We start from the raw sequence: 27086 nt of genomic DNA on the forward strand, positions 1-27086 counted from the left end.
CCTGGACTATATAAATGTGTGTAGTACGTTGCCTAGTGCTCCGTCTGTACTAGCAGTGTTGATGAGTAGAGCCAAAGAGCGCCTTTCACCCAGATCCTTAAAGCTATTTAATCTCCTAATTTGCATTGAAATCAACAGAGATTGCAGCTTAAGCGCCTTTGTGACTGACTGCGGGGGACTGTCTTGCAAATAGAGTTCCAAAATGAGAATGAAATGTGCCCTCTCACCTAACAAGCGGATTTTGTTTGCTATGTATCCTTCCCTAACGGTTCCTACAGTATCTGCTCTGGGAATGATCTTGAACATCACATGGAATCTCACGCTAAAACAGTGGAGCTCAGAGCCCTGCAGACAGAACTGGATCTTTTCAAGCATGACAGGGGATCAAGAGGGCAAGGCCATGTCCTGAAAAACAATGCAAGAGCCTCAGCAGCACTGACTTTTAGGAAGTTTAGGAGCATCTCTCTGAATTCGTCCATAGATGTCCCTCTTGTCGGCTTGTCAAAGAGAACCAGGTCCCTCCTGGGCACTGCGTCAGGGTTGCTGTCTGCCTTGAAGGCGTCTTCGATACCGCATTTAATGATGACTTCTTTCTCCTTCCAGAGCCCCCTGTACACCTGGACCAAAGAAGAAGTAAGTGACCATGGGAAGACTTGCATTTGTGTTCAGTCAGTTAGCGGTGGGTTCCTGAACGGTTCCCAGGAGAGCCCAGTAAAGGTGGAGGCCCTCTGGGTGAAATCATTGCGATTCCTTCTACCAATCTCAGTTAGTTCACTGTTGGTGAACAGGAAGCTGGTGGGTTGACAGCCATACAGCCCATCGTCTGTGGAACAGGCAGGACAGGCGTCCTCAGGAAGGAAGAGGAGGGGTCTGGACGGCCTGTGCAGTCCTTGGCCTTTCTACTGAAGCAGCCCATATGGAGGAGTGCTGGGGGCTCTTGGGGACTGAAAAGCAGCCCCAAGGAGCTACCCCAGCAGCTAGGCACAGGGGCCCAGCATTGCATCAAGCCTTCTCCATTTTATTTAACAGGGATCTTGGGTGCCAACTCCAGCGAGTTCAGGGGAGCTGTGCATCCCCACCCTCCCAATGGCCTTCCTACAGCAATTATTTCTTGTCAATGCCACCCCCGCCAGAGGTCACGCAAAGCGGGCGGGTGAGGAGGGGGAAAGGCTGCCTCATCTCCAAGGGCCTGATCCAAAGTCATAAGAATGGCTCGTAGTAACGTTGACGGACTTTGGATCAGGGCCTACATCAGGGGAGGGCAATAAATGGCCCACGGGCCGGACACAGTTCGCCCCTCGTGAGCCGCTGGATGCTTGATTTACCTGTGTGTCTACAGGTACGGCCATGTGCAACTCCCATTGGCCAGCCACAGTGAACTGCAGCTGCAAGCAGCTGTTTCTGCGGATATGCAGATCAGCAGCCCGCCAGGGCTAACCCCAGCAAATCGCATCTGGTCCATGGGCTGCTTATTGCCTACCCCAGGCCTGCATAGTTTCCCCCCTTTCCCTGCTTTGATTGGCCAGGAGATGATGCGGTTGCCTAGCAATACAGACTGGCCTGCAGCTCCAGAAGAAAGCTGCATCGACTGAGGTCGCTAAGAGCTCAGCTCAGCCCTCCCAAGCAAAAGCCAGTTGTGGGAAGAATGGGGTGGGGGGACAGGCAGTGGGGCTGGCAGTCATCGCAGGTCCCGGGGCAAAATGTGGGGGGCCTGAGTCTGCTCACAGAGCAGAGCCTCGGGTGGAAGGGGCGGGGCCAAGAGCACTCAGCCCTTACAGGTGCTGCCCAGAGCGCGGTGCTGGACTCTTCCCCACCCCCACCGTCCTCAGAGCGGCACAGCGGTGCTCCCATGGCGTTTCAAAGGGCCCCGGGGCTCCCAATCACTGCTGCTGGTGGCCTGGTGCTCCAGGCCCCTTTGAAGCACTAGACACCTGTGTGTTTACCCCCCACCCCACTGGCCAGGGCTGGCCTTGCCATGAAGCGAAATGAGGTAGTTGCCTCAGATGCCAGACTGTGGGGGGGGGGGCGCCTCTAGGACCCAGAGTGTAGAAAATTGTCTGCTGCAGATGCATATGTATTCTCTGTGCATCTAGAGCAGAGAGATGGTGGCGTGCTGTACTGGGGGAAGGAGGGCACAAGAGCCATAACAGGAAGGCAGGAGAAAAGGGGCCTGGGGGCGCCATTTGAGCTCCCCGCCTCAAGGGCCAAAATGTTGTGGGCCAGCCCTGCCACAAAACAGACTATGAGGAGCAGAGGGTGCGTGGCATGTTGCTATCATAGAGGGGCACAGAGACTCCTTCACGCCCCACGCTAAGTTCCCAGGGCTCAGCCAGCCAGACCAACCTACCTGCTGAGAGGGGGATGAAGACAGACACTGCTGGAACACCAGGGTGTGCTCTTCGCACAAGTCTTTGCATGTTGAGCCAGAAATGATCCCCTTCTTGTATTGATCGCACTGGGGAAAAAGAGAGAGACGTTACCTAATTCAGTCGCAGGGTCAGAGGTGTCCTTTGGCTTCTGTTACTTAGGGAGGTAGCCCAAAGGGGCTGTGTGTGGCTATGCCCCTATTCCCCCTGCCCCCCCCCCCACACCGCCTAGCTGTTGCCCAGGAGTCGGATGCATTTTCTACCATCCCAGAGTTACTCCCAAGCTGCAAGGTGTCACCGTTCATGTTGGAGCCCTGATCCCACGGCATCCCACTGCCTGGGACAGGTCACCAGCACCTGGTCTAGCTGCCCTCACTGCAGCACCTGGCTTTGGTGGGACGGCCGAGGGCAATGGATGAAAGGAGGGTGGGATTGATGTAACCTAAATGCAGAATGTAAACAGCCAAATCAAATCGCCCCGTCTGATGGTGGCGCACCTGCTCTGCATAGATCTGTCGGCCGAGTCGTGCCGTCCGAAACATGCCACTCTCCAACCCACCCACCGCCATTTTCACGGGATGTTAACGTCATCGCGCGGCGCAAACACAGAGCTAAAACAGCTCGAGCTGCTAATGCCAAACCAAACCAAGAATGAATTCTCAGAGGCAGCAGGGTTCGCTTCAGCATCTGAGGCTGGGACCCACGCGCAAATAAGCACAGACCAGCCTGGAGCGGCACGAGGCTTTTACGCTACGTTATGAATGGCTGCTGCCAGTCTTCTCTCGGTTAGCCTCTCATTGATGTACAGTCCAGCCTCTCAGGACTAAGGGATCTGTGTTTCCCTCAGTGGGAGTGACACACAGCCAGTGGGGGCTCTGCATGAATCAGCATGCTTCAAAATCCATTTGAAAGATCAGCCCAATTTCCTTTCCACATTCTCCTAGCACCTAATTAGTTACATGCTGAGATTAGCATCTTCCTGAGAGCACAGATAGACGGTCCTCTAGCATCCAGAATCCTCTTTGCGCTCAAAAAAGGGCTGGAACGCTAATGTTGTCCTCGTTAGAGATGCATCCATGTAGATTAAGCAAGTTCCTTACTGGTGGGCAATAATTTTTGACTGGGAGCCACTTCAGAAATTTTTCAAGTGGCTCTGGGCCACCCTGGAAGGGGCGGGGCCAGGACACGTCCATGCTTCCCCACCCACAGACCCTGATTGGTCTGGGAGTGGGGGAGTATGCAAAGACTTTGCCTCCCCAGAAAGAAACATCAGGGCTGTGTCTAGACTGGCAAGTTTTTCCGCAAAACCAGCTGCTTTTGCAGAAAAACTTGCCAGTTGTCTACACTGGCCGCTTGAATTTCCGCAAGAACACTGACTTCCTACTGTCTGAAATCAGTGCTTCTTGCGGAAATACTATGCTGCTCCCATTCGGGCAAAAGTCCCTTTTGTGCAAAGCTTTTGCGCAAAAGGGCCAGTGTAGTCAGCTCAGATTTGTTTTGCGCAAAAAAGCCCCGATCGTGAAAATGGCGATCGGGGCTTTTTTTGCGCAAAAGCACGTCTAGATTGGCACAGACGCTTTTCCGCTAAAAGTGCTTTTGCGGAAAAGTGCCCGTGCCAATCTAGACGTGCTTTTCCGAAAATGCTTTTAACGGAAAACTTTTCCGTTAAAAGCATTTGTGGAAAATCATGCCAGTCTAGACATAGCCCAGCTGTTCTGAACAGCTGGCGGTTCCCACTACACACCTTTGACAGTGGGAGGAGACTTCACGCGCTCCCCCCACCCCCAAGCCCTGATTGGCCTGGGGGCAGCACGCAAAGTCTCTTCCCTCCCTAAGCGCCGTGCACTCCTTGCAGGGTGGGATACTTAGCTCATTTCCCCCACCCCCAGACCCTGATTGGCCTGGGGGCGGGGGGAGTGGCAGCACCTCCACAGGCCAGATCAACTTGCTTGGCGGGTTGGATCCGGCCCACGGAGGCCCTTCTGCCCACTCCTGCTGTAGCAGGAAGCCCAAGGCCAGGGGCCAAAAGAGAAGAGCTGTGCCAGCTGCAAGCACACCCCCCACACGCTCAGATTTTGAAAGCTGCACAGTCGCCTGAGCTGGAGGTAGGCAGGGCTTGGGCGGAAGGGACGGGGCTGGGGCTGGGGCTTGCCTTCCCCAGCTGGGCCTGATTTTTCCACGCTGGAGCCATGTGCCATCTGCATTTAGCTTTATTGCAGAAGCAGGTCATGCAGCTTGGCTGGAGTGGTTGCCTTTCCTGCCAGTTTGATCTGCCCTGTTGCCCCTGCAGCACATGTCCGGCCCCTTCCTGGCCACTAGCAAACGGCCATTATTGGAAGCAGACAGCAGCAGTGCTTGGGCGTAGAGTGAACTCCCCCTCCCCCTTCCCCCAGCCAGGCCTGTGTGTGGCTCATCCGGCTCCCCCAAGAGCTGCCCTGGCGGCTCTAATTGCTCTGTTCGGAAAGAGAGCCATCCCTTTAAGCCTCCGCTGCCCTAACGATCCAGCAGGCGTCAATACACAAATGAGTCCCTGTGGGCCGGGAGCAGGTCAATGCTTGGCGCTCGCTCACTCTGGAGTGGCAGGCTCCAGCCGACAGCACGAGCAGTGCCTTCGTTAGGCCGGATGGGCAGGCAGCAGGGTGTGAAATGACCTGCTGCTCGCACAGGGGCGGGGGATGGACTGTGGCTTCCCCCCGCTCTCTGCCCTGCTCCCCTAGGAAGTGCAGCCTTCCCGCCGGGACACTGGTCCAGAAAGGGGGGTGAGCTGCGTCTGGCTCCAAAACTTCCCAGCTGTCAGAGATGCCGGGACTGGGCCTGTTATGCCACACAGGGCCTAAGCCGGGGTGGGCCACATCCGGCCCAGGGGCCAGATCCTGCCCGCCAAACCTTTCAGTCTGGCCCACAGGCCGCCCCACTGGACCCACAGGCAGGGAGCAGCGCCAGGCTCAGAGCGGCTGGCTGTTCCATATGCTTGTCTGCACTCGGGGGTAGGGGGAAGCTTTGTGCGCTACAAACTACCTCCTGCACCCAAACTCCCGCTCAGATCCCACACCCTCTCCTGAACCCCAGCCCCCTACCCCGAGCTCCCTTCTGCACCCAACCTCCATCCCACACCCCTCACCCCCTCCATAGACAAGTACAGCCCTTGACCACTTACCAAAATCTTAGAATAGCCCCCTCCATAAAAAATTCTTGCTCACCCCTGGTCTAAGCTGTGCTCTGAAGTAGTCCGGGCTGGCTAGATGTGGAGGGGTGTTGTTCTGAGCCCCCTGCCAGGTGCTAAGGAATGTCCCAGCTGATGGTAAAGGGAGCATCGTCGCTACAGATTCCTCCACTCCTTAGCCCAGGATCACACCCTCCTCCCCCCGCCAGGGCCAGGCCCACACCCTCCTCCCCCTGCCAGGGCCAGGCCCACCTCACCGCTCACATAAAAGGGCAGGAGGGGAAAGATGCCACCTTTGTGAACTTGCACTGCAAGCTGCAATGATCACATCCACCTCCCCCCTCCCCTGACTGAGGGCTTCATCCTGCCAGAGGCAGAGGGCTCTTTGGCCCCATTGACGTCAGCAAGTGGAGGGCCCGTGGTGTCTCCCTGGAGCGCTCAGCCCCTTGCAGGTTTGAGTCATCACCAGCGTTCCCTCTAATTGTTTCTACCCGTGTGGAATAATTTTTTCCGTGCTCCAAGGCATGAGCAGATGTGCACCACCAGTATAAACACATGCTGCCCCGGGGGCTCTTTCCTCATTGGCTGGGCAGCATCTGAATCTCCCCTGTTCTGCAGGACCCCCCCCCCCAGTCTCCCCATCCTTGGACCCCCCAGCTGGCTGCAAAATTTGCAGCTGTTTGCTTTCAAACCGTGCCTAGGGAACATCGATACACACTCGTGCTCCATACTCTGCATTTCCCCACTCTCGTGTCCTCGTGTCTCCTGTCCCACCCCGCTACCAAGTGCCAGGACTATCTAAGACCCATTGAGGGTGGGGGACCCTAGTTCCACGGCCCATCGGGGACATTAGTTGGCAGGTCCTTCACAGAGCCGCGAGCACAGGCGTGTACTTGGCGCGGTTCACCCCCATCCCGGAGACCTGCCCCTTTTGCGGCGTGAGGGAGAACCTGGCGCACACGTATTTGGAATGCGCCAGGTTGCAGCCCCTATTCCGGCTCCTCCAGAACCTCTTATTGAGGTTCTGGCTGCACTTTTCCCCTCACCTCTTCATATATGCACACCCTATCCGTGGCCCCACAAAGTCGCGGGACCTTCTCGTCAGCCTCCTCCTGGCTCTGGCTAAAGCCACCATATATAACACCAGGAGGAGGATGTTGGACGAGGGGGTTCCCTCCCCATGGCCTCAAATAGACCTATGGCCTAAGCCAGGGGTGGAAAACAGAAGGCCTGGGGGCTGGATGCGGCCTCCTAGCTTCCCTGGATCTGGCCCCCTGAGGCTCAGGGCTCCCCCCAGCATCAGGGAGCCTGCACTGGTGCTCCAGCTCCCCCCAAAAAAAGTTCCCCACCCCGGCCTGAGCTAAACTGGACCCAGGCTCCCTGATTCCAGAGTCAGAGAGGCGGCAGGTGGAGCCCAGCAGCAGCCCTTCATCAGCCGCCTCTCTGGGCAGACAAGCTCACCCCAGGAGATGGGCTACAGCTGCCGCCATTGAGCCTGGCTGCCAGGGGCTGATTGGAGAGCAGGAGGGGGAGGTCTCTGGGCCTTGAAAAGGGCCTGTCTGAGGGCTGGGCTGCCCTTAGCTAGTGAGCTTCCTAATCTCTGCAGTGCACAGGCCCTTCTTGATGCTGGGGGAGGGGGAGACTTGTCTCCTTTGCTCAAGTTAGTGGTGGGAGAAGAGAGCCGAAGGCAGGGGAGCCTTTGAATCGAGACAGTCCAGCCAAGCCAGGTTGCTGAGTCAAAAAAACCATCTCTGAGGTTGGAGGGAGGAGGGGGTAGCTGCTGGGAGTAGGAGCTGGCTGAGGTGAGCCTGAATCCGGGTGAGGGAAGGGGGTCTTGCCATGTGTATTCTGTGTTTGCTGGGTGGCTGGTGGGGGTGCTGAGTGCAAATCAGCCACAGGAAATGGCCACGCCCACACTAAGTGGACATCTGGCTAACTGAAATCATGCCGGACCATGGATGTTGCTGGACGAGAGAGGTCCAACCTGTACTTGTGCCTACTTTCATCCCAGTTCGCTAGTTTCTCTCTTCCCCCTACAAACACTAGACTAGAGAGGTCCAACCTGTACCAGAATAATCCGAGATCTGGCAAACTTGCCTTACCATGAGAGGTTGGGAAGCTCAGGCTATTTATTTATTTTTATCAGACGATGAAGTGACTTAAACACAGTCTACCAGTATCTAAATGGGGAGACAACTTCTGCTGGCTGGAGGCTCTTTAATCTAGTCCACAAAGGCCCAACAAGATCTGAAGGCAGGAAGCAGAAGCTGGGTGAATTCAGGACCAGGACAAAGCACATGTTTTTCTACAGTGAGGGGAGCTGACCATTGGAATAATTGACTAGAGATGTCAGGGGTTCGCTGTCTTTAAACAGCTATGGCAGAGTTAGCTGGACGTTCAGAGGCAGCAGGTGGAAATAAGCACGGGCAGGTGGACAGCCTGAAAAGACTGGTTAATTTAGAGTGGGTGGCTGTGTCTACAGTGGCAAGTTATTCCGGAAAATCAGCCGCTTTTCCGGAAAAACTTGCCAGCTGTCTACACTGGCCGCTTGAATTTCTGGAAAAGCACTGACGATCTCATGTAAAATCATCAGTGCTTTTCCGGAAAAACTATGCTGCTCCCGTTCGGGCAAAAGTCTTTTTCTGGAACAGTTTTCCGGAAAAGGGCCAGTGTAGACAGCACGGTACTGTTTTCCGCAAAAAAGCCCCGATCACGAAAATGATGATCGGGGCTTTTTTGTGGAAAAGTGCGTCTAGATTGGCCAGGGACGCTTTTCTGCAAAAAGTGTTTTTCCGGAAAAGCATCCTGCCAATCTAGACGCGCTTTTCTGAAAATGCTTTTAACGGAAAAGTTTTCCGTTAAAAGCATTTCCAGAAAATCATGCCAGTGTAGACGTAGCCGGTGTGATCAGGAGGGAACATGACAAGCAGGGGCAGTGTGTATAATGGACAGGGGAAGGTACTGCCTTCCCAAACCACCAGACTGGCCCCACCGGCACTCCACCCCCAGAAGGCCTGCTGTAGGCATGCTGTGATGAGTGCCCACCCTCCCGGGCAGCTGGGGCTGTACACTGCCCCACCTCCCCATAGTGTTGAGGGGGGGCTTCTCACCCATCAGAGGCAGAGCCTTAGCAGAAGGGGCAGGGCTGGGGGCTTGCTTCCACCAGCCCTACCATCACCCACTGCCCATGACAATAAGATGTATAATATATGAATGGTCTAGAGCAGTGTTTCTCAACCAGTGGTACGAGTACCCTTAGACTACGTCTACACTCACAGCTTCTTGCGCAAGTATGGCCGTTCTTGCGCAAGAATCTGCAGAGCGTCCACACGCAAGGAAATTTACAGGACGGCGTGGTAAGAGAGGGCTTCTTGCGCAAGAGCTACTCTCTTTTTTTAACAGGTGTAAGCCCTCTTGCGCAGAAGCTCTTGCGCAAGCGGGCAGTGTGGACGCTCGGCAGGGATTTCTTGCGCAAGAAAGCCCTATGGCTAAAATGGCCATCAGAGTTTTCTTGCACAAGAGAGCGTCCACACAGCCATGGGCGCTCTTGCGCAAAAGCACAGCTCGCACATGACAGTGTGGACGTTTTCTTGCGCAAGATGTTCTTGCGCAAGAAGCCGCGAGTGTAGACACAGCCTTAGGGTACTCAAGAGAAGTCTGGGGTGGGTGGGTATGTCAACACAACTGAAATTTAGAGAAAACTGAATTTTTGTTTTAAGCGCTTTATTATTTTTGTACTTTTTACTCCTAAAAATTTCATCGCCCACCCGGCTACAATTAAGTTGTTTAAACAAATGTGTTGCAATGGTAGAAAAAAAATGTGTCTGAAAACTGTAGGAACTGGGGTTACTTATTTTTTTTAAAGGGGGTACTTGATAAAAAAATGTTGAGAACCACTGCTCTAGAGAATCTGTTGGTTTGTCATGTCTACGCAGACTGGAAGTTTGGGGCAGGGTCTGTCTTTTGTTATGTGCCTGTTCTGTGTCAGGCATTGTGGGGCTGCCCATAGCAGTCGGGGACTGTAGCCACTACTGTAATACAAACAAATGAAATAAACCCCTTCTCCCACCAAGCTTTAGATGAATAAAGTTTGAGGCCTTTGTCATCATCTAGTCTGACCACTTGCATAGCACAGACCTGAGACTGTCATCCAAAAATTGCTCCTCTATATGCAGGAGCAGCTGGGGAAGGCAAGCCTGAGGCTCCTCCCTTTCCACCTGAGGCTCCACCCCTTCCACAACCTCCTCCCCTTGTGGAGTCAAGCCCAGTCCCCACCCCAGGTGACAGCCCCCAACCCCAGTGAGAAGCTGTCCCCACCCTTCCCAGGCAGCTAGCGGAGAGTGTGGGCAGTTTGGGGGACGGCAATGCCTTCCCTTGCCTGTATTACCCGCTGCCCATGCCTACATGTGCTTGCACTACCAGAATGATGCAACTGATCTGTGTGCGTTGCTGGGAGCAGCTACAGTGTTCCCTGTAAGCTGGGCGCTTGTGCGGCTGCTCCAAATTGCTGCCCAGCGGATTAGCAGAGTGCCCGCAGCGAAAGAGTTTTATTTCTATTGCTGGTACGCATGCCTCGGCCTGCACAAAAAATGATTCTGCATGTGGACGGAAAAAAATCTGCACATGGGTGGAAAAGATTAGGGGGAACATTAAACTGCAAGCTCTAGGTCGAGAGCATGGGACAGCAATCCACCCCTCGCCCCCACAATCCACACGCGCACCCCTGTGTTAGAGGGACACTTATGCCATGCCATAACTGTGATGATTTGGGCAGGAGCATGCGGAGGGAGAGGGGGGAAGCGCTCAGATAGCGACATGAGGGCAGCAGATCTGGGGAGCTCGGAGCATGTAATCACCCCTCACATATTCCGTGGAACGAGCCGTGCACCTCCGAGGACAGCCTTATCTGTCCCCGCACGGCTGCTCTACGTTCCCTCGTCAGGCAGGCTCGTTACGAGCAGGGTTGATTCAGCGAGGTCTCGCAAGGCAGAATCAATTAATGTGTCAAAACAAGGCAGGCGCAGCAGGGCTGAAATCGGAAGTGGGCCCAGCGCGGCTGCAAATGAAAAGGCTCCTACCCAGGGAGCCATTATTAGAGATGGAGCGGGGAGGGAGGAGAGAGAAGCACAAACAGGGCGGGATCGCAGCCTGGCTGACAGCTGCCGCCCGGAAGGGTGAGCAGAGCTCAGCACGAATGGCAGTTTTGGGACGCATGGTACGGAGAGCCGCTCTCGCCACGTACCTCCAGTTTGCCCACTGCCAGCTGGAGAGAGGCCCCCCTCGTCTCACGGCGGCAACCTAGAAAGCCCGAGCAAAAGGGGGGGACCAGGAGAATTGGCATGCCAAGAGGAAAACCCATTAAAATAAGGATGCTCGGTCGGAGAGCTACCGTCAGCTACGCCTCAGCAACAGCGGCGGAAGCGTACTCTGAAATCCATCTGAGACGAGCGACCGCAAGGTGAAGTGATGGCTCAGGGGATGAGAAGCCAGGAGTCCTGAATCTATCAGCAGCCTTAAGTACAGGCCTGCAGTCTCCTTCCAAAGCTGAGACGCAGCCTGGCTCTCGGCCAGCGGCTTTAACCACCGGCTTCCAAAGCTGGAAACAGCTTCCAGGAGTTGCTTCTAGGCCGTGTCCTTTAGGCTGGAAAAGAAAGGACCAAGCAGGAAGAGGCCATAAAGAAGGAACTGACTGGGAGGAAACTCCACTTGTACAGCATTTCCGGTCGAGTGTCCCCTTTCGGGCCTGGACCTCCTGGAGCATGAGGGTCTACGCTGGGGAGCTAATGATGCTTCTGGGTTGGTTTGGTCATGGATGCCTTTCAAAATGCAACAGGAAACCCGCCGAAGACACGGCTTGCACAGCGACGAGCCAGGGAACAGACCGAGTGCAGGGGTGGAGTGAAGGGAAGCGGAAAGGAGACACAATCTAGAGGTGCCCGATGCCTCGTGTCCATATTAAGATACTCGGTGGCCATGCTATAAACGAATGGCCCAATATTCACAGGTGCCGAGTCCCTGTCGGGCCTAATGATGAGCTAGACGCTAGGGCTCTGGACTGGGACATCGGAGGCGTGGGTGCCGTTCTGGCCTGAGGCTCCCTGTCTGACCTTGGCACAGTCACTCTGCCCCGAGCCTCCCTACATGGAGAGAGCGTTTCCCTCCCTCCCCGGGGTGCTGCCAGGAGAAACTTATCAGTGATTGTGTGTGGGGGGAGGGGTGGAAATGGGCCTGACATCGTGCCAAGATGGCCGACAGACCTGGGCGATGCAGGAACAGGGAGGGGACTGAGCTCAGAGAGCTCGTCTTGGGCCCCGGTGATGCGCGTGGCTCGCAAGGGTGCCTGTGACGAGGTGGGGATTTTATCCCCTTTATGATGTTGCATGTGAGCGCTACTGTCCTATAGTAACCCCGTGCGTGTGCCTCAGTTTCCCGGGGCACCGCCCTAATACAGATGGGGATTTCAGGTGTGGTTCTCACTGAGGGAAGTGACCTCAGCCGGTACCCAATGGCCAATGCCCTTCCTAACCTGAGCCCAGCAGGAGGTGCAACCAGGTGATGAAAGGGCGGGTTGGGGGGGTGGCTTAGGTCAGGGTTGCTAGGCATTGGAGTCAATCTTGGCTGGCTGGGGCAAGCGGAGGTCAGAGGCCCTGGCTCTGAGCCCCTCTCCCCAAGACGGATGCTACTGGCTGCTTCTGTGCTGACAAGTCTGTCCCTGTGGGCTAATAACCCTTCTGTTCTGCCTGCCAGCTGAGCGTCACCTCTGGCTGCAGATGCGGGTGCAGGGCCTGGTGACTCCCCCACACCTTGGTGACACTGTCCCTCCCCCAACACACAAACAGGGATGGCCCAGCTTCTGACAGTCGGAGATTTAGGGACACCCAGCGCATGGGGTTGCATCCCTGACTGTATTGGCTAAATGATGGACCTATCCTCTATGAACTTATCGAATTCTTCTTTGAACCCAGTTATACGTGTCACCTTCACAACATCCCTTGGCAAGGAGTCCCACAGGTTGACGATGTGTTGTATGAAGAAGCATTTTTAAACCTGATGCCTATTAATTTCACTGGGGGACCCCTGGTTCCTGTGTTATGGGAAGGGGTAAATAACACTTCCTGATTCACTTTCTCTACACCAGACATGATTTTATAGACCTCTATTATTACTCCTCTCAGTTGTCTCTTTTCTCAGCTGAACAGCCCCCATCTTTTTAATCTCTCCTCACGTGGAAATAGATCCCTGCCCCTAACCATTTTTGTTGCCCCGCTTTGTTGCCAGCACTTCTTAATAAGGGCCTGTGTGTGCTTCCAGGTCCCTCTTGGGGGCCACGTGGGTGGGTGGGCGAAACTGGGACTTTTCCATGCTAATACATGCTTAATGGCTTTCTGCTTGTGACCTTCTGAGCTTCCATTCCCGTTAGGACTGCAGGACAAGTGATCAGGCACCCACCACCTGACACAATGAACTCAGTCGTTACTTAGCAAGGACAATCAAGGGCTGCTGCTAAAACCTCATTACCTACAGGCTGGTGTGGAGAGGGCGAAGCTGTCTGCTAATGGCTAGCCATCTCCTTGCCCAAGAAGTGGGATATGTCAGTCTCCCTGAAGGCTTCCTTGGGACCCAAGTGGAGGAGAAAGGACATGCAGGATGGGGGTGCTGATAAAGAACTATAGTATAAGCAAGAGCTGTCTCCCTAACGCCTCAGCCCAGCCCTACTGAAGTAGGCCCAGCAATATACCCGACTTTCTTGTGTATGGGCAGCAGGTGCCCTTGCCAGCAACAGACCGATGTGCATTAACAGGAGTGTTGCAAGCAGGACATGAGAAGTCATTCTTCTGCTCTCCTCCGCACTGGTTAGGCCTCAGTGGGAGTACTGTGTCCAGTTCTGGGCACCACATTTTGAGTAAGATGTGGAGAAAATTTGAGGGGGTCCAGAGAAGAGCAACAAAAATGACTGAAGATCTAGAGCAGTGTTTCTTAAACTGTGTTCCGTGGCACACCGGTATGCCACGGAGAACAACGGAATTCAAAATGGCTACCCTTAAAGGGGCAGGCAACCTTTTTTTTTCTTTGTTTTTCTCAATACATTTCCTCGACCCTTTTTTTTCCCTCAGAAACTCCTGCCCCAACTTTTTTGCTCAACAAAAATATCCTTGGCGTTCCTCATAAAAATAATATATTGTTTGGTGTTCCTCGGTCTTAAAAGGTTTAAGAAACTCTGGTCTAGAGAACATGAGCTAGCAGGGAAGACTGAGAGACCTGGGTTTGTTTAGCTTGGAAAAGAGAAGACAGGGAGAAGACAGGAGAGCAGCTTTCAAGTACCTAAAAGGGTGTTACAAGGAGGAGGGAGAAAAATTGTTCTTTTGGGCCTCTGGTATTAAGACAAGAAGCAATGGGCTTAAACTGCAGCAAGGGAGCTTTAGGTTGGACATTCGAAAAAACTTCCTACCTGTCAGGGTGGTTAAACACTGGAATACATTGCCCAAGTGTGTTGTGGAATCTCCCATCACTGGAGATATCTAAGAGCTGGTTAGACAGACACCTGTCAGGGATGATCTAAATGGTGCTTGGTCCTTCCGTGAGGGCAGGGGACTGGACTTGACATCTCGAAGTCCCTTCCAGTTCTAGGATTCTATGTGTTCAGGTTCTCTCCAGCTGCATCTGCCCGTCTGGTAGAGAGTGTGGGTGCTACAAAGCCGAGGTACAGCCACGTTGAGGACTGGCTGGCAGCCTTCCCTTGTCCCTTCATTGCTCCTATAGACTGATGGATTGTCCGGTCACAAGGACGCCTGCCCTCCTGCAGCCTTCCCCCCCTGCATGCCACAGGCCATTCAGCAATTCAGGTCAATCGTGCAACGTTACATTCACACAAAGCCTCTGTGTTTCGCTGGTTTTGTTTGGGCCTCGGCACTGCTGGCTGCTAGTCACAAACACCACGGCTTTCCCCCCTCCACGCCTGTTCTCTGCACAGGGGGTCTGGTTTCCCTCCGCAGGCGTGCCCTGAACTCGTCGGGCTGCCATTCCACTGGCGCAGCGCCATCTCCCCAGAGGCGGGAACGGCTTTGTCATTGTCACTTGGTTTCCATGGACCGACTGGGATGTTAATTTGCCGCTGTCGGCCTGATCTCTGCTGACACTCCGTTCTATTGCTTTGCCATTCTCCGGACGGGACACGCTGACCTCCTCTGCCCACGTGCCGGGGCCACGTCCTAGGCTGTGAACAGGGAGGGGAATTAGGAGTTCGGAGGCATTTGTGGGGACCAGCTCTCAGTCCTGAATGTTTGAATAGCTCAGCTCGCCTTTGCTAGGATGCCTACAAAACGCTTGACAAGCTAGGCCACTAGTGGGCTCAGACTGTGGCTGATCATGCTGGCCAATGCTAATTGGTTCCTTATGCTCCCTGGGGATCTGTCTGTATCGCATTGGCGTGGCCACAAAGGACCATGTGGAGGAGCCTCGACTGCAGAGGGTGGATAAGTGGGGAGGGCGGGGAGAAGAACAGGAACCCGCTTAAACCTTGACACTGCTCCCCAGCTGGAGCACTGGGGCTGAGCGAGGCATGCCCCAGCCCCACTCCTCAGCTGGACAGCCAGGCGGGCTGACAGGGGTGGCCCTGGATACTAAGTGGGTGGGCCACAGCCCACGCAGGCCCACCAGTGGCTATGCCCCTGCTGTATCCACCTGTTGTGTCTTGCCTCACACATAGGTTGTCAGCTCTTTGGAGCCAGGATCGCGTTCTCGTTCCGTGTTCGTACAGCGCCCAGCACAGCGAGGCCCCGGGTTGTGACCGGCGCGCCGGTGCTGCTATCCAGGCATGATATTAATCAACAAACGCAACACGCTAGGAGCCCAGATTGCTAACTCCCTCCCCTCGCCGGGACAATGCAGGTGCATAGCTCCTCCCGGTCTGGCCCTCCGGGACTGAAATCCACATGCCGGGCGAGCTGAGTTGGGAGTCAAACTCAAGCACGCTAAGGCTCTGCCTAAGACAGAGAGAGAGGAGAGCTGAGGGAGCGATCTCTTTGTAAGGTGCCCAGAGGCCACAATGATGGACCTGGCATTAGATGCGGGGACAGAGGGACTAGACAGGCAAATAAAACCCCCAGTGGAATAACAGAGAGCTGCAAATCCCTCCAACATCTCTACTCTTGGGACCCACCTCCCATTCCTATAGCCTCCGGCAACCCACCTCCGTGTCACCCTGCACAGACATCCATCACTCTAATACAGGGGTCACCAACCATAGATTGGGATCCACTGGGAGATCTTGGAGCCCCTGACGGGATCCTGATTGGTTTGGCCAAGAGGCTGTCAAGTGCAGCACTTCAGCTGCCGCTCTCCTCCCTGCTGCGCACCTCCTGCCCTTTGCCTTGGAGACTGCCCCCACCTCCAGGAGCCTCCCGCTTGCTATGCAGGGCAGGGCAGGGAGAGGAGGGGCCACTGATGTGACGGTGCCGCCCTCCCACCCTGTATTCTGTCACCACAGAACGGATGGGCGGGGCACAGGGCTTGGGATGGAGGGGGTTCACTGGCTGCTTTAGAGAGGGTGCAGGCCAGGGCGGGGGTGAGCCTACCTTAGCCCCACTGCCCCACCACAGAGGAGTCACCTGAGGTCAGCAGGGTCTAGCTTGAGCTAGCTCCAAACTCCTGCCCCAGCCATGAACCCCCCCCCCCCGCACCCTAACTCCCTGCCCCAGGCTCAGCTCAGAGCCCCTCTCCCACTCCAAATCCCTTAGCCCAACACCAGAGCCTGCGCCCCAACCCTCTGCCCTGCCTGGTGAAAGCGAGGGAGGATGGGGGAAAGGAGGACGGAGTGAGCAGGGGCGGGGCCTCAGAGAAGAGGCAGGAAGGAGGCGGGGCAAAGGTATTTGGGCTGAGGTAGATCCTGGATCGCACTTAAAAAGTGATCTCGTGCTAAAAAGCTTGGAGACCCCCATGCCAGACACTTCCAGGAGCAGCAGTTAGCATGGGGAAAATGACTCCAGCCACCACGGGTTTGGCATTGGAGAACTTACTGCTCAAAGAATTCAATGTAAGCGTAAGGGAGAAATGAAAGGTATGACATGCACAGAGCAGCCCAAAACCAAAAATGCCCCACTCTGCAGGCAGTAAAAGAAATAAAAACAACCACCCACGTGTGTGTTGGGCCGGGAGATCTGTGGGGGGTACAGAAGTGGGGGGAGGAGGGACACCCTGACATCAGCGCTCCCCCCCCTTCCCACACTCTGCACAGCAAGCAGGGGGCAGCTCTAAGGCAGAGGGCGGGAGCAGCAGAGCAGTGGGGACTGGGGTAACTGAAGTGCCAGCACCTGATGGCTTCCTGGCCAGATGAGTCAGGATCACCTGACAGAGGCTCCAAGATCTACCCGTAGATCCTGGGTAGTGACCACTGGTCTGGCACGTCCCTGCAACCCCTGAGAGAGGCAGAGCAGGGGGTCTCCACACGCTGTCCATGCCTGCAGACACTGCTCCTGCAGCTCCCATTGATGAGTAATGGGGAACTGTGGCCAGTAGATGCTGTGGGCTCAGTGCTTGTAGATAAGGGGCAGCACGTGGCACCATGGAGCACGTCCCTGTGAGCTTTGCTGCCAAACCCTGCACACGCCGCAGGCAGAGGAGACTCGCTGCTGATCACAGCCCCCAGCGGAGAACCCACCTCGCTGGGGACTGACTCCGAAGCTTTGCTGCTACTCAGCTGCCTCTGGTCACGTCTCCGCACCTCTCCTCTCCTCTCTTGAGTGCGGCAATTGGCTACAGCCTCTTCTGAGCCCATCCAATTGGTTCCCGTCTCTCCAGGTCCCCGCACAGTTCCCCTCCAGCCTAATCTCTCTGCCGTCGCCCAGGGAGCAGGTGTGCACTAAGGATTTCCAGTTCGTGAATGCTGGAGAGAGTTTTGACTTTTTCTCCTTATTTGGGACAGGAAATGTTTTCAAAAGGCTCCAAAATTCTCACGGGACAAGAAAACCCTTCCCTACAAAGCTCAGAGAGTTATCCGGCCTTCCTCCCACCCTGTCTAAGCCGGGGTGGGCAAATACTGGCTTGGATCCGGTCTACCAGGGTTAGCCCCGGCAGGCCTGCATCTCTATTTACCTGCACAGCCGCAGAGACCAGCGATCGCAGCGCCTGTTGGTGGAGGATCACCATTCCCGGCCAATGGGAGCTGTGGAAAGTGGTGTCCTAGTCCGTGCCACTTCCCGCCACTCCCATTGGCCAGGATCCGTGGCCAATGGGAACTGCGATCGCCCGTACCTGCAGAGGTGCAGATCAATATAGTGGCTGCCACCTGCCAGGTGCTAACCCTGGCAAACCACCGTCCTATCACCGCCCAGCCCTGATCTAGCTCTTTAGGGCAGGGACTGTCTCCTACCGTGCTTGCTGGGCACAATGGACCACAATCCTAGCTAGGGCCGCTGAGCGTGCCTGTAATACAAACTATTAATTCGTAGCAATACAGAGACACTCCGCTCTGGTTATCACCCGCCGCTCCACGCAACTACCCAGTAGATCATCACTTTTGGGAGCATATTCAGGACAGAAAGGCAAACGAGCCATCGGTTCTCCTTATTCTCAATGTCCCCTGCCAGTCTTTGTATCCCTAGCTGCCTGGCTGCTGTGTCCTCCTCCTCTCACCCAGCCCTTCGCCATAAAATTATTTTCCTTGCCATGCCTGGAGCAGCTACTCAGTCAGACAGAGGCAGATCACTGCTTATGTAACAGACATTAAATCAGTTCGTCCAAGGTTACTCCCATCCACGGATGGTAAATATTGGCCACCAGGCTGCCCTGTCCATCGGCTTCCGTGGCCCAGGTGCTAAAAGCTTTGGGTTTCTCTCCCTTTCGTTCGCTTCCTGACCCATTAGCAAAAAACAGGAAATCCTTTTAAGAATCAAGGCTGATTAAAAAGCCTGTCTTGGTAAGAGGCCTTGCCCATCCCTGGCTGGGTGGATTCCTGGCCAGGCATGGTGAGCTGCCATGGAAGGCAATGTATGGAGGTGTGTATGTCTGTATGCAGCATGGGCCGGCTGTGCACATCAGTGGGGAGGGGGGGGAGGGGACCAATATCAACAGCTCGTAGTGAGTGGAAGTTCCACTCACCAACTCTCTACAACTTGGACCTCCCTAGTCCAGCACCCTCAGGACCAGACTGGTCCTGAACAGGGAATTTGCCGAACCAGGGGAGGTCACCTCTGGTCCCTCTGCTACTGGCCTCCGGGCTCTCCCCAAACTCCACTGCCACCGGCTCATCAGGGTTCCCAGCTGCCAGCCCCACTGCTGCCAGCCTGGCTGGACTCCCAGCCACCGGGGCTCTGTGGTCCAGGAACATCTGTGGCCCTGCTGGACACCCCTCTCCCCAGATGTTGTCAGACCCACAGAGTCCCACTTTAGAGAGGTTCAACCTGCACTAGCTGCATGAAGCCTTCAGCATGGAACCAGCTTCCATCACCCACCGTGCGGATGACTCCACCCCCTTGCAGCTCAGGGAGGGGTCAGGGAGCAAATCGCACCTGTGCACCAGTGAAGAAAAACTTCCTTTTGTTCCTGCTGCCTATTAATTTCATTTGGTGACTCCTAGTTCTTCTATTGTGGGAATAAGTAAATAACTTTTCCTTATTCACTTTTCCCACAGCTAGGGTTTGCCAGGTGTCCGGTTTTGAACCGGACAGTCCAATATTTGAGCTTTCTATTCGGGAAACAAATTGAGAAAATATTAATGTCCGGTATTTTCTAAATAAGATGTAATGTAGATTGTGACGTAATGTCAAGTGTGTCCGGTATTTTTGTTGAAACCATCTGGCAACCCTACCTCCCCACACCACTCGTGATTTTATAGACCTCTATCCTCTCCTCGCTTAGTCTCCTCTTTTCTAAGCTGAAAAGTCCAAGTCTTTTTAATTGCTCTTCATATGGGACCCAAATCCTTTTTGTTGCCCTTTTCGGAACCTTTTCCAATGCCAATATATCCTTTTTGAGATGAGGCGATCACAGCTGTAGGCAGTATTCAAGATGTGGGCGTGCCATGGTTTTATATAGAAACAATAAGATATTTTCCTAACGTTTGCTTTTTTGACTGCCCCTACACATTGCGCAGATGTTTTCAGAGAACTATCCACAATGACTCCAAGATCTCTCTCTTGAGTAGTTGTAGGCAAATTAGTCCCCATCATGTATGTATACTCGGGATTATTTTTTTCCAATGAGCATTACTTTACATTTATCAACATTAAATTTAATTTGCCGTTTTGTTGCCCAATCATGTAGCTTGAGGAGATCTTTTGGAAGCTCTTCACAGCCTGTTTTGGCCTTAACTCTCAGCCAGCCCTGGCACGGGCAGTGGGCGCTGTGGTGGGCTCACACCATTCTCTCACCCTGTTATGAGGGAGCGGGTTTGGGTTCAGGGAGAGCTGACCGAGTCCAAAGCAGTCAAGACGGGGCCAGGTATCCAGTGAGCTACGATTGCTCCAAACAAAGGGCCCCACGTGAACGTCCAGAGGACCAAGCTCAGTTCGCAAAGCGTTGGGTTTCCTCTGCAGTCAGTATGTGCAGGGCCGTTCCTCCGGGCCTCACTCAGCTGTTCGCAGGCCCTCTCCACCTCCCCACCCCAGTCTATACAGAGGCTAGAACTCCTCTTCCTCCCCCGTTCCTAGCTAGGGCAGGACCAACAGCCGGAGTGTAACAGTTTCCGATGTCTAGGGTTGCCAGGTGTCTGGTTTTCACCCGGTAATTGCGTCTTCTGTCCGGTAAAAAAAACCAGAAAATACCCTGGGGGGCGGGGGGAATTTAAAGGCGCAGGAACTTTTTTTTTTTTTTTGCTCAACCAAATTTTTCCCCGCCATGTTCGGGATTTTGTGTGAAAGTATCTGGCAACCCTACCAATGTCTCATCTGGAGCAGGCTTCAGAAGCTTATGGTCCTCTGTGTTCCAAAGGGAACCCGACCTGGAAACACACAGGCCCTATGGGACAGCAGCAGATGGATGGACAAACACGAACACCCGACCCCTGTATTGGCCACTGAGTCCCATGTTTGCTTAGCACCACGGTACCTGCACCCCAACATCCTTTTCTCTCACCTAAACCTGCTCCTACGGCCCTCGGCATAGCAAGAGATTCAGGGGCAGACTCCCCGGGTGGGGTGAAGCGGCATGACTGGCGTGGAGCTAGACCCTTCCAGGTCGACGCTCAGAGACGCTCTGGCAACCGCTGCATTGCCTGGCCCCCGCCCCATGGGCAGAGATTCCGCCCAATGTGCCCCAGCCCTGGAATACTCATGACAGCTCGGTGGGTCAAAGTGACTCCTGCCTCCTCCCCTCCGGGCCCTGAGGGTGACAGGACCCAGCTGGGATCCTGCCTCGTCCCTGTCCTGCTCTGCAGCAGAAAAATCCCTTCGCTGCTTTCAAATAAGAATGGGGGGGGGGGGGGAATGGACGCACCGCTGTCTCATTCTAATCCTGACAGCAGGATTTACATCCTTAACGAGTAACGTGTTAGTAGCTATTTAGAACCCCAAAGGGAGATGACAGAGAGTTAACGATAAAATTGATGGACGGCCCGGCCTCGTTTATTCAATATTGTCTCTCCCTTTGCTCTCCCCATCCTCCGTCCCTTTGGGTTTTAATGGCTTCCCTGCGCTGGCTGGCTCAATTATACAGCTCAGCCTGCATGCCAGAGGAAGCGTTTTTCAAGCCTCCCTCCCCCACCGCGGTTCTTGGATCAGGAGGGAACAATGCTGCCATGGCCGCTGGCAGGAGTCGGTCAGGCCAGGCTAGTGGGGCTGTGGGCGGGGCCGGTGAGAGAGTTAATCTGTCTCGATGAAATCCACCGCGCCAGCCAGGAAAGGCAGTTCTGGGGATTTAAGTGGAGTGAAAACACACACGCATGTGTGCAAGTGCAAACCAACACAAATACGCCCACCTGCGCCAAGCTGCACAGACACAAATCTGCAAACAGGCACACGTGCTCAGACACGAACGTGCAAACAGGCACACACGCTCAGACACACGTGGGAGCGTGCACGTGTAAGCCACACACTTGCCGGGGGTGGGCCCCTGCTCCGCGTAGCGGTCCTGAGCCCCCTCACCGAGAGAGATGGAGTTTGCTCCACAGCCTTAACTGAGCACCAGCTGGCTTTTTGCGCAAGCCGTAGAGGTTCCTGCACAAAGCCCCAGAGGCCCCAGGTTCGGTTCCGCCTGTAGGCGCTACCTACGGATGCACTAGCACACGTATGCACACGCACCTGTACTTACAAATATCCATACAGACGCCCGTTGACACCCACTCGCTCTGTATATCATTACTCTCGCAGCAGAGGGCTCCGTCCTAAAAGGCCTGCGTCACGGAGACCCTGAGAGTACCGGCAGTCGGCGGGAGTTGTAGATGTTCAGGACCTAACCCCGAATGATTTTCCTTGCTAGAGTCAGATGGGTATTGGGTGAGCATTAAAGGGGAGACACCAGAATCCCCCCGTGACCCCGAGCAATGTCTGCCTCTCTGTCTCTGGGGGCATTGTGCATCCCTGCATTTGGGGGCACGGCCCTCCCCACTTCAAACATCCCTCCCCCTCCCATTCCCCTTTCTAGTAGCCTCCAGAAGGCCACAAAAGAGCCCCCGGGACAGTTCTGCAGGACATCGCCATGAAAACGCCGCCAGGCTGCCAGCAACACTCGCTGCACCCGAATGTTGCATCCCTATCAACACAGAGCACGGGGAGTCTCAAAGGGGGGCCTGGAAAATTCAGGACAGCTTCCCAGGCACCCCTGTTGGTAGAGGATACCCTGGCTCTAGGCACGCCGGGTCTCTGTCTGCTTCCTGCCCCCTCCTCTACTAGCCATCTGCTTACTCCCAGAGGAAACACATAGGCCCATGTTTCCCAAAGTGACTTGTGATCTCTGGTGGGTCCCAACCGGAGTCATGTTGGAGGGGGTCGGATTTCCGAGGAGGATGCCCAGCGTTTCTGAAAATGGTGCCCGCTGAAGGCCTCGGAAGTGGATCATCGCGGGGCCCCAAACCACTCGCTGCTTTTGCAAATCGCGGCCTGGTAGCTCAATAGGAGATTCTTGGTCACTGGGTGCCACGGTCCCACCCCCCAGACGACAGTCCTATCGAGACACAGAACGTCCCTCCACGCTGCCCGCCCCATCTCTCCTGCTGGGTCTCCTAGCCGGCTGTCTGCTCACCGCCTCCAGTGCCCGAGAGCTCTTTTCCTGCAAGAGCGGGGATAGGGTCCTCACGCAGAAGAGAGGGGAAATGGAGAGTGGGAGGCAGCTGCTACCTCCCCCAGAGTCAATAGCGCCTCCCTGCCCCGGATGAGGCGTCAACATGTGGCTCTCCAGGGACTAGATGGGTAGGAGATCAGGAGTCTGTCTTGTGAAGCGGCCACGTTGCCGGGGCTGGGTTTTAGGGGGAGGCTTTGGGAAAGGGAGGCTGTGGACATGGGCAGCGGGTCGAAGAGGCAGGGGAAGGCATTGCCTTCCCTAAGTGCCACGCGTGGCCCTGCCCACACTCCAACCCGTTTCAGCGTGGCTCCCGGGCTACCTATGGGCTTCAGCCATGCTGAGGCGTGGGGCCACGTGCCGCCTGCCTGTCCCGCACTCCGGGGCTGGGGGTGGAGAGAGGGTTGGGGACCTGCCCTTGCAGTGGGGGATGGCTTGTGGGGGAGCTGGAGCCCTGCCCTGGAGGCGGGGCTTGACCCTTGAAGAGGGCGGAGCCTCAGGTGAAGGAAGCGGGGCGGGGAGAGTCACCTGTGGAGCAAGCAACTGGAGTGAGGCCGCTTCACAAGGCGGCAACATTTGCAATTTCCTTTGAGTGCCTGAGGCCGTTGTCCTATCCGATGTGTCTGCTCATCCCCACACGCTTGGGGCGCTGCTGCTGGGGACATGAGGCTGCTTCTGTCTCACTCCCGGCATACAAAGCCAGCGCTCTCTTTGTGAGCTGGGGCCGGGGCTGGCACCAGGACTGTGAGAAGGGGCAGAGAGCAGAGGCGTAGCGAGGGTGTGATGTGCCCGGGGGCAAAGGCAAACTTTGTGCCCGTCCCCCTCCACCACCGAATGGTGGGGCCCCGAACCTGGTACACGGCTGAGCCCAACCCTAAGAGGAGTGGGGGGAGATTGTACCGCGTCTTCCCCCACCCCCTCTGGTTTGGGGCTGGGCCCCACACGCAGTAACCTGCCAGCAGAGATGGAGGAGAGTCCGAGGCTCCTGCCGGTGGCAGTGGGTGGAGGAAGAGGGATGACGGGGGAGTAGAGGGGGACTAAATTGATGCCCCCCTAGTGTGGCGCCCGGGGGCAACTGCCCCCCCACACTATGCCACTGGCAGAGAGTTACTCATTCTTAAAGGCGATCGGAACAGACAGGGCCCAGCCCCAGTTCTGGGGTTCCATGGGCCCCCACTAAAGCTGGCTCTGGGGCTGGTGTTATCTCCACTGTGGAAGGTGGGGGAATAGCAGAGGTGAGCTCAGAGGAAGCAGAACCCAGCAAGTGGTAACGGGGTTAAGACGGCAGTAAGGAGGGAGCCAGAGAAGCAGAAAATTCTCCGGCATCTCCGCCTCATTACCCCCCTGAAAACTCTTGTGTGTGTTAACTGTGGCATAGAAGATCTTTGATTCCCCACTAATTACAGCTGTCGGGCGAATGCTAAGTGGGCTTCTTTGCAGGTCGGACGCGTGGGGCCCGGGGAGGTCACAGGTGAGAAGCATTGGGCGAGCATCTGGGACGACCTGCAGGGTGATCACTCTAATTAGATGTCTATTCATAAAGCCCGAGGAGCATCGGAAGACGCACTGGGATGGTTTGAGACGGCTTCCCAGCCATCGCCCTGTGGAATCACATAGCACGGTGCCAGACGGCTCGCTCAGCACATCTGGAGGCTGCTACGGGGGGGAAGGGCTTCCCAGCATGTGTGCAGGGCACATGGGCACAAGGTGAAAAGGGGTGGGTAGGGCCACGCGCACGGCTGAGCAAGGGCCCTGCCTTGTGCTATTTGTGCTACCAGCATGCCCCCAGCTGGGGATTATCCCCTGGTTCCAGGCCCCAAGGGCGGGGGGGGGGTGACTGGCAGAGGGAGTCAGAGCAGAGATCTGAACCCAGATGTCCTACCTGAAGGGCAGGGGACAGGACTAGATGACCTATCGAGGTCCCTTCCAGTGCTACGTCTGTGATTCTGTTTGATACCCAGCCTAGGGCCTTCCCGGCAAGAACGTCTCACCAGGGTACTCTGGCCAAGTCCCACAAGCAAGGCCGAGACGGGGGAGTCTGGCCAGTGTCTGCTTAGCAAGGTGAGAAAAGCTGCCGAGCCCAGGTCAGCTCAGACACCCCCATCCTGGCCCTACTCTCCTGCCCCCGGGGTTGAGATACTGCACGGCCGTGCCTGGCACTCACCCTTATCTGTGCCCACAACCCACCTCCCCCTGCTCCCAGCCTGGCATGCCCCGCTGGACGAGGACTTGCAGAAACCAGACGGAGGCGCCAGCCCTCATGGGGCTGCACCCAGGCAAAGCGGGCCGGGCCCGGAGTCTCCTCTAATCAAAGGCATCAGGCTGGCTCTGCCTGGCGTGAGACCGAACGCGTCGGGACAACCCCTGCCGCACACAGGGCCTGTGCCGCCCCCTCACGCTGCACATTTGTCAAGAGATGTTTTCCGCGTGGTTTGCCGCTAGGGTTGCCAGGTGTCCGGTATTGACCTGGACAGTCCAGTATTTTCACCTTCTGTCTGGTCAAAAAGTTCAGAAAATACCGGGCACCTAAAATGTCCGGTGTTTTCTGATTTTTTCCCGGCCAGCAGCCGAAAATTCCTGGTGCTTACCTGGTTCCGCAGGGGAGCTGTCCGGCCCGGAGCAGGGAGACAAGATTGCAAATGGCCGCCAGCAGCCTGTTAGGGGCAAAAAGCCTCAAAAGCATTTCTTAAAGGAACCACGCTTTTTTTTTTTTTTTTTAATTTTTTTAGCTTAACAACTCTTGGGGTCCCCCTTTTTTTTTTTTTGCTCAACAACTGTGGTCTCCCCCTTTTTTTCCTGAACAGAATTTTTTCCCCGTTTTTTTTTTTTGGGGGGGGGGGGGTGTTCGGTATTTTTGGTTAAGCCATCTGGCAACCCTATTCACCGCAAGCCATTTCTGCCCACATGGACGTGTTGCATTCTCAGAGCCCACTGCAGCCGGGGCATTCTGTAGCGAGGGTGTTATGCGCCCAGGGGCAAAGGCAATATTTGCACACACATCCCTGCTACTGCCGTGCAGCAGGGCCCCAAACCTGGCGCATGGCTGAACCCGACCCTGGGAGGAGGTGGAAAGGGAGAGATGGTACTGCATCTTCCCCCTCCAGTTTGGGACCGGGCGCAGAGGCAGGGAGGAGGTGGCTCCAGCCGGGGGTGGAGGAGGAGTAGGGGAGCCGAGGGATGACAGGAGGAGTGGAGGGGGACAAAATTGGTGCCCCCCTAGTGTGGTGCCTAGAGGCAACTGCCCCTCACTACCCTCCCCTCGCTACGCCACTGGAGGCACTCAGATGTTTGGGGGATAAAGGCCCTAGTTCGGGTTGGTCCTGCTTTGGGCAAGGGGTTGGACTTGATGACCTCCTGAGGCCTCTTCCAACCCTAAGATTGTATGATTCTACTCCGAGGCTCACCCAGGCCCGTATCCTAGGCAATGTGGCCTGAATAGATTTGAGAGAGGAGAATACAGAAAGTGCCATGTCTCTTTTAGCACACGTCATGGAAAGAGCTCCCTCCTCTTGGTGGAGGCCCGGAGCTGGCCATGCATGGTAGATACCACCCTGAAACATGCAGAACAGCAACCTCGATACTTCGTTTGATCAGTGACAGAACCGTGCAGAGCAGAGCTGGAGAAGAGCTAGATGCTCACCACATCCACTACTGCCCTATTCTCTCTACAGTACAAAATCTCAGAGGGGTCTCCGGGTTAGTTGGCAGCTTTAAAAACAAGGAACAGTCCTGTGGCCCCTTAGAGACTAACAAGTAGATGACATTGTGAGTTTTTGTGGCTAAAACACACTTCATCAGATGAATTGGAGTGGAAAATACAGAATTCAAGGTATATATATCACAGCAACTGCATTTACCTGTCAATTGCAGGACCTGTGCTAATTGGATGCGTGTGTCCCATTCATAGCTACTGATGTGAAAATGTGAATATCAAAGGTTGGGGAAACTGGCTTTGACTCTCTCTAGTCCAGTGTTAAATACTGTAAGCAATGGAGTTTCCACTACTTCTCTCAGCAGATTCTTCCACAGCCCAACAGACCTCACTCTTTCTCGTATCCCTTCTACATTTCACATTTCATTCCTTTTTGGCCCCTTGTCCAGTAACCTCGCCCTGCTTGGAGTTTACACTTTTGAAATATTTTGCAGGCCGTTAGCATGTAATATCAGCTCAGGTCCGGTGCTACTTTCCTTTCCGTGAATACGTTTGTCTTATCTGCCCTAAATGAAAGTGCAAATGTTCCCTCTGGAATTTTAACACAAAATGGAATAAGAAAAATACAGAGAAAAACTAGTTCATGTGTCTCTTTGCCTGGATTTATGACAGGAGCAAACAGTGAACGACGAGCCCT

The 27086-nt window shown here is 55.1% G+C and overlaps 1 protein-coding gene across 1 annotated transcript in view; it reads right to left on the reverse strand.

Moving 5' to 3' along the window:
- The window catches only part of DIPK1B (divergent protein kinase domain 1B), a 56042-nt gene that overhangs the window by 13471 nt on the left and 15485 nt on the right, over positions 1 to 27086 (reverse strand). The window contains exons 3-4 of the mRNA XM_075905323.1: positions 2348 to 2455; positions 441 to 617 (exon numbers count right to left, since the gene is read on the reverse strand). Coding sequence (XP_075761438.1) covers positions 441 to 617; positions 2348 to 2455 — 285 coding nt within the window. The remainder of the gene's footprint in view (positions 1 to 440; positions 618 to 2347; positions 2456 to 27086) is intronic.

Source organism: Pelodiscus sinensis, chromosome 22 (genome assembly GCF_049634645.1).
Source record: "Pelodiscus sinensis isolate JC-2024 chromosome 22, ASM4963464v1, whole genome shotgun sequence".
Taxonomy (NCBI): Eukaryota; Metazoa; Chordata; order Testudines; family Trionychidae; genus Pelodiscus; species Pelodiscus sinensis.